This window comes from Sitodiplosis mosellana, unplaced genomic scaffold (assembly GCF_009176505.1).
Source record: "Sitodiplosis mosellana isolate CC-2019 unplaced genomic scaffold, AAFC_SMos_1.0 Smas_scaffold_6226, whole genome shotgun sequence".
NCBI lineage: Eukaryota > Metazoa > Arthropoda > Insecta > Diptera > Cecidomyiidae > Sitodiplosis > Sitodiplosis mosellana.
In genome coordinates this window covers 23,758,166-23,764,285 of record NW_022601467.1, presented here as the reverse complement: position 1 = coordinate 23,764,285, position 6,120 = coordinate 23,758,166, and the positions used below count along the sequence as shown (strand labels likewise).

Below are 6,120 nucleotides of genomic sequence, written 5' to 3'. Positions count from 1 at the left end.
CTTTTGGCATTGGGACATCAGGACAAGATGTCCGTTTGTCCTAATTTGGAATGGGACATTAGGACAAAATGTCCGTTTGTCCAAATTTGAAATGGGACATTAGGACAAATGTCCGTTTGTCTCAAATCAATAAAAGGACGGACGAACGAACAAATTTTGTCCCTTTGCCACCTTTACTCCGAACACACTCACTTTTTTTCTTTTTTGAAATTTCAGTTCAACTGTCAAAAAAACAAAAATGACACAACACACAGAAATGACAGAACATAACTGAAGAATTCCATGTATTGTATGTATCACGGAGGACGATAGTCCGACAAGTGACGCACCATAGACTGTGCATTTCAAGCCAAATATCAACAAGGTCGCGTCGCTCCGCTCCGCTCTTATTTTTTTCTATATATATTATTTTTAGTTTGTTGGTTAACAACAAACTATGATGTAAAGGCACTACATGAAATGTAGAGTTGCAATTGATGCCTTTTTTGTATGTCACTCATTTAGTGAGTGAGACGCATACGGATGGGATGAAGCAAAGCGAAAGGGAAGCGCGCAACTAGAACATAGAGTCAATGGGTACTACGTGTTTGTGTTTGTGTCCGTATTCTAACGACGGAGTTATGAAATGTATGCGCGCTATATCGTTCGTTCGTATGGAGTTGCCCGCTTCTCTTTCGCTTTGCTTCATCTCATCCGCGCGCGTCTCACTCACTAAATGAGTGACCATACGTCTCACGCACTAGATGAGTGCGGATATTTTTTTAAGTGGCACTCACCGAATATTACAATGTATGCCATATTGACTATTCATATGGGAAAATAGTGTTGAGTCATGTTAACATGACCATGATGGACCGAGATGTGTTCATGTTCATCTCCGTTCCAAGGCCTTTCATATGATACCCATATTAACTATTCATATGTAAAAATGGTGTTGAGTCGCGTTAACATGACCATGATGGACCGAGATGGTGTCCATGTTCATCTCCGTTCCAAGGCCTTTCACATGATACCCATATTGACTATTCATATGTGAAAATGGTATTAAGTCGTGTTAACATGACCATGATGGACCAAGATGGTCCCAAAAATACCCCTACGGACTTCCGACAACCAAGACCTTTCCAACGATGTATAGCACATACAAATCGGACAACCCGTTCGCCCACAAAGTGCGGCTTGATTTTTTATCTGAAAAACATGACTAAATCAATAGACTCTACATTTCATGTAGTGCCTAAAAATGCCAGTTTTTGCGTCACGAGTATATATTCAGTAAATATGCTATTTCCTCAGGACACTATTTGGGCCCCGGCATGTTAGGTACCGTTGGAAAGGTCTTGGCCCAAATAGTCGGAAACATCATATCCCCCATGCCTAAAGTGTGTCTAGGCAAAAATATAGTGGTTGGAAAATTTCGATAAATTTTCAAATCTATACCCATATCTTACGAATGGGGTACCCAGGGGGTGATCTGAGGTGTCCAAGTTCCTCCTCACTACCTTTCCAACGCCGGTCTAAGTCCCCCGATTGGTCCAAAAACGAAAAAGTTATGGGCATTGGCAGGCTGATCTTGATTTTTTAGGAAAGTATTGATTTGTGCGTCCGTTCGTCCGTTCGTGTGTCCGGAAACTTTTTTGGACCCCACAGATACCGGTGCCGATATGCCTAAGCTGTAGCTGGTGTCGGGCCACATCGAAACCCGTCCTCAGATTGACATTTGCATTACAGAAGAGCTGGCTATGGCTTCACTAGCCTGCATGTATACGATTTTTTCAAGTATTTATTTCGCACACTAGATCCACTCAGACACCCATCGGGCAAACTCAGCTCGTAATTATTTGAGAAGACCTTCAAAAAGTTCCATACACACATGCCAATGTTTGTGTGATATAAAAGAAAAAAGTCGATTTTTATGAAAAATCGACCCCCTTAAATTTCACACCAAACGCGATTTCTCAAAAATCAGCCCGACAATGTTTTACCAAAAACTGAGCGTTTGTAGCCGGCTACCATACCAACAAAATGGCATATGCCACATATCCGGGAAAATTCGTATTTCGACGTTCTGGGCATAGGCAATTCATCAATGAACGGAATTTGTACGAAGAGTCGCATTCTACGATGAAATTGCTGCCAAAAATACGCATCTACTGGCTGAAAAAGGCTCAAGAAAGACCATATCCGCTCAATTTTCGACGAGCAATCGATTAAAAGTGGTCACAATGCGATTTGAGGGCATTTCATGGTCGGATTGAAGTAAATTTTTCAACTTGCTCTATTTTCACTGAAAATGATGTTTTTGTTCGGAAAACACGTGAAATAGACCTCTGACGACATTTTGGTCTGAGAAAACTGCTATTTTTTCGTGAAAATAATGGGAGTCCACGAACACTTGAATATCCATTTCGTTGTCATTTTGGTCATAAATCGGCATTTTGGCATCTGAATGTATGAAATTGAACTTTTGCTCGGGGGATACATAAAAAATGCACTTTCCAGAGCTTTGGTGGTTGGGAACTAATATTTTTTTAATGAAACAATGAGAATTCACAATCGTTTCAACACTCTTTTTATGGTTATCTTGAAATTTAATCATATTTTACCGCATTTTATAATAATGTGCAATTAGAGGAAATTGGGACTTTTTCAATGGTAGTGGAAATTAGATAGTGCAATCTCCAGAACTTGTGAAATTAGAATGCCAATGTGTTACCCAGAAAATTGCAATTTCCTGATAATAAGACCTTAAAATAGACATACTTCTGGTAAAAATGTATTTTTCCAAAAAAGCCTTACAAAAGTAGTGATATCAGATGAAAAACCTCTAGACGAGATTGAAATGGAGTGACGCTCCGTGCGTGGATTCACCACTCAAAATGACTAATATCATTTTGAGTGACGCTAGGACGCTGTATTACTGGGAACGAAGTTCAAAAGTGTTTTTCGCATTCACTATTGTGAAAATTTATTTACAATAAAAAAAATATCGCGTCACGACTTTTGAACGGCAAAACGCTTTAAAGCTTAATTTGAAGACTAAATTCAAAAGTCGTGACGCGATATTTTTCCTTATTGTAAATAAGTTTTCACAATACGACCATTCCACACCAAGTGTAACAAAAATTGCAGATGACCTCTCCGATTTCGCTCAAACTTGGTGTATAAACTTCTTATGGCCAAAAACTCGCAAAGCCAAAAAATTAGGGTGACCTTCCCTACCTGATGAAAAGTTAGGGTGACCCAAATATTGAAAAATATAAAAAATGGCACTTTTTGACATTTTTACACTAGAAAAGTGTGGTACAAACTTTCAAAACTATATGCATGGTTGGATAGATAATCGATGAGGCTACAATAAAGTCCACTAAGAAAACCCCATCCGGGCTCATTCTAGCTCTGAAAAGTGGGTTCAAAGTATAAAATGTGAAAAAAGTCAATTAACATGTTAGACGTGGTTTTATTTTTTCCAATTTTTGGGCTTAAAAGTCGGCCCACCTCAAATTCTTGAGTTTTTCGATATTCCCTAACTATCCGACACCTCATATTTTATTAGAAAAAAATTCGGTGTTTTCACCATTTACCATTTTTTCATGGTTTTTCGACTACATAATTTTTTTTCACACCAAATAGGTGGTCTAGCGCTGGTGATGTGTTCTGATAAAATGCTCACCAGACTCCAGCGAATCAAAAAATAACAATGTTTGGGGTCGCCCTCCCCTTTGGAAGGGAGGGGGAGGCTGAGAAGTCGAAAAATCACCGAAAATCACTATTTTAGGGCAAAAACAGGGTAGAAACCCGCTTTCAGCCCAAAATCACTATAATATTCGAAAACCGCGTAGAAAATTCTACTTACGCGTAGAACATTTTAACTTGATCAAACCATTCCTTCTGCCCCAAATCGAGGTCGGCAGTTTGAAAAATCATGCTCCTGCAAGTATGCAACCATTTTTAACTGCTTCTAAGGCACTAGCACTGGTGCGGTGTGTTCCTAAAATGTAGCGCTTGATGTCTAGTTTCTTTTGGCGTATAACATGTTTCATTTATATGGTTCAAATTTGGCATTGGGGAGGCTATTATTGAAGAAGAAGGTGAAAAAATTGCACAATCTCACCACAACTGTTCAAATCAAGACACTGGACCTCATTTTTGGCCACAAACGATTGCATTTTCGAATTCTTCGTCGAAAATTAGCCTAAGAAGCCAAAGCCTTGTTTGATCTAATTAATTTCGCAAGCGTTTATATTGAAATCGGATTATCTAGAAGATTTTAGATCGAAATTGCGAATGGTATCAGTGTTAAACTTTGCTATTGATCAAAGATTATTATTTTCTTTATTCTACGTTCTACAGGCATTCAAATGTTGCCCGTCTAGAGGCGGTTGTATGCATTAGAGGGTTAAACATTTCAATATTACATACTAAGAACGAAAAACGCAAGAATAAAGAGAATTTCGACTACAAAAAGAAACACAAAGATTTATTCACGAGAAATGTAACCATCATCTACGTTAAGTCAGTACAATTTAAACGTTTATCGGATATTTTGTTGGTTTTAATCAACTTAACATATGATAATTAAATGTCTATTAATCCTTAACTACCTTACGGCTCTCTATCTCTCTATTTTATTAAACCATTAGAACTTGATCAGTGGCACGCAGTATTAAACGTAAACTAATTACTTTGATCACTTGTTCCGGGATTTTCATTTCGGATTACTCGATTCTTTTCCATGAATGGTTTAAGTTCCATTTCGATTTTGTCACTATAATGAAAAATTACAAACAAATTGTGTTTGTGTTAACATTCAGAATTTAGAAAAATTGTTATTTTTAAATACGCAATAGTTTCCAGGGAAGAGATGGCTTCTTTAGCTGCTGTCAAAAGATCTTTCATGTTGTCAATATTTTCCTGTTTCCGTTTATTCGAACTGAAAGAAAAATTATAACTCACTCGAAATTAATTCATATTCAGCAATAATTAAATATATATTAACATACCATACAGCTTCCGCTGTCAGTCCATAAAATGATCCAATTGAATGCAATAGGCTGCCAATTCGCTCTGTGACTGGCGATGGAATGGTTTTTACACCTTTCTTTTTGGTCGGTGATGGATTTATGTAGAAATATTGTGACCAGGCCTTTACATTATCGTTAGTTGATTGTAATAATGTTTCGGCATGAGTCGGCAAAGGCTGCAGTTCGTCTTCAAGATCACTACTAAAAGATAAAATTAAAGATTCAAATAGAAAAATGATTGAAATGTTTAAATATTTATTTTCTTATATACCATTCGGTTTTAAGCATATTCAGTGCTTTTAGAGCGGTTTTATAGAGTCGATAGAGTCGTCTATAGTCCTCATCTTCTCGATTGGATTTTCTAAAAAAAGGTTTTTATGTATAAGGTATTTGCATAGATCATGGTCTGGGGTTTTTATATTTCAATCTTACGTTTTTAAAGACGAAACCTGTCCACCAAATTTTCCAACCTCACCGAACATCGTATCGATAATTGCCTGTCTTGTGTTTTTTCCCTCAAGTCTGGGACGTTTTGTTGGAGTTTGTAATCCGCTGTCGGTATTCGATGAGTTACCCGATGCATTATCAGTCATCTTGAATTATTTCGGGACTTTGTTAAAATTACTTTGACAAAAACAATGCGAATGCAATAAAAACGAACCAAATATCGACGAAATCAATTAACTTTTTTTCACTTTTGACATGAGAATATGTCATGAAATGACATGAATTTGTTTACATACGCGTTGGTTGAAGCTGCTCATGTCAAATGACTTCTTGAGGTTATTTGAATCTGTACTCACTCAATATCAAAACGGAAAAATTCATAGTAAATTCGGCAATTCGACGAATTGCCGAAAGTTTTTTGTGTTTTCGGTAAAATATCGAATTACCAACACTTGTTCCAAAAATGTTGGTAAAATGGCATTTTACCAACTTCATGAATATAATGTCGGCAATTTGACGATTTGCCGAAATCACACACAACTTTCGGTAATTTTAAATTCACTGGAAAAACCTCTAATGGAGCATTCAAAGAGTGGCGAAACCGTACAGCGATAATTTGTGACTACGAAATCGGTTAACTTTTCAATTC

General features: G+C 37.2%; 1 protein-coding gene across 3 annotated transcripts; it reads right to left on the bottom strand.

Moving 5' to 3' along the window:
• Nucleotides 1-4,452: 4,452 nt before the first annotated feature.
• Nucleotides 4,453-6,073, bottom strand: LOC129578120 (uncharacterized). Of its 3 annotated transcripts, XM_055466254.1 has the most exons (6): nucleotides 5,828-6,006; nucleotides 5,457-5,617; nucleotides 5,296-5,385; nucleotides 5,004-5,225; nucleotides 4,844-4,933; nucleotides 4,453-4,768 (listed from the first exon to the last, which is right to left on the bottom strand). In XM_055466254.1, the coding sequence occupies exons 2-6, from the start codon at nucleotides 5,615-5,617 to the stop codon at nucleotides 4,678-4,680; spliced, it is 654 nt and encodes a 217-aa protein (XP_055322229.1). In that variant the 5' UTR covers nucleotides 5,828-6,006; the 3' UTR covers nucleotides 4,453-4,677. The 3 variants fall into 3 exon arrangements, with proteins under 3 accessions (XP_055322229.1, XP_055322228.1, XP_055322230.1); XM_055466253.1 differs by having other exon boundaries at nucleotides 5,457-6,073; XM_055466255.1 differs by having other exon boundaries at nucleotides 5,004-5,222; nucleotides 5,457-6,014.
• Nucleotides 6,074-6,120: the final 47 nt, after the last annotated feature.

Coding starts and splice junctions, on each gene's coding strand:
- LOC129578120 (XM_055466253.1), bottom strand. CDS start 5,617: ATGACTGATAATGCATCGGGTAACTCATCGAATACCGACAGCGGATTA. Junction 5,386..5,456: donor CAGGTTTCGTCTTTAAAAAC/GTAAGATTGAAA, acceptor ACCTTTTTTTAG/AAAATCCAATCGAGAAGATG. Junction 4,934..5,003: donor CTGACAGCGGAAGCTGTATG/GTATGTTAATAT, acceptor TTTTTCTTTCAG/TTCGAATAAACGGAAACAGG.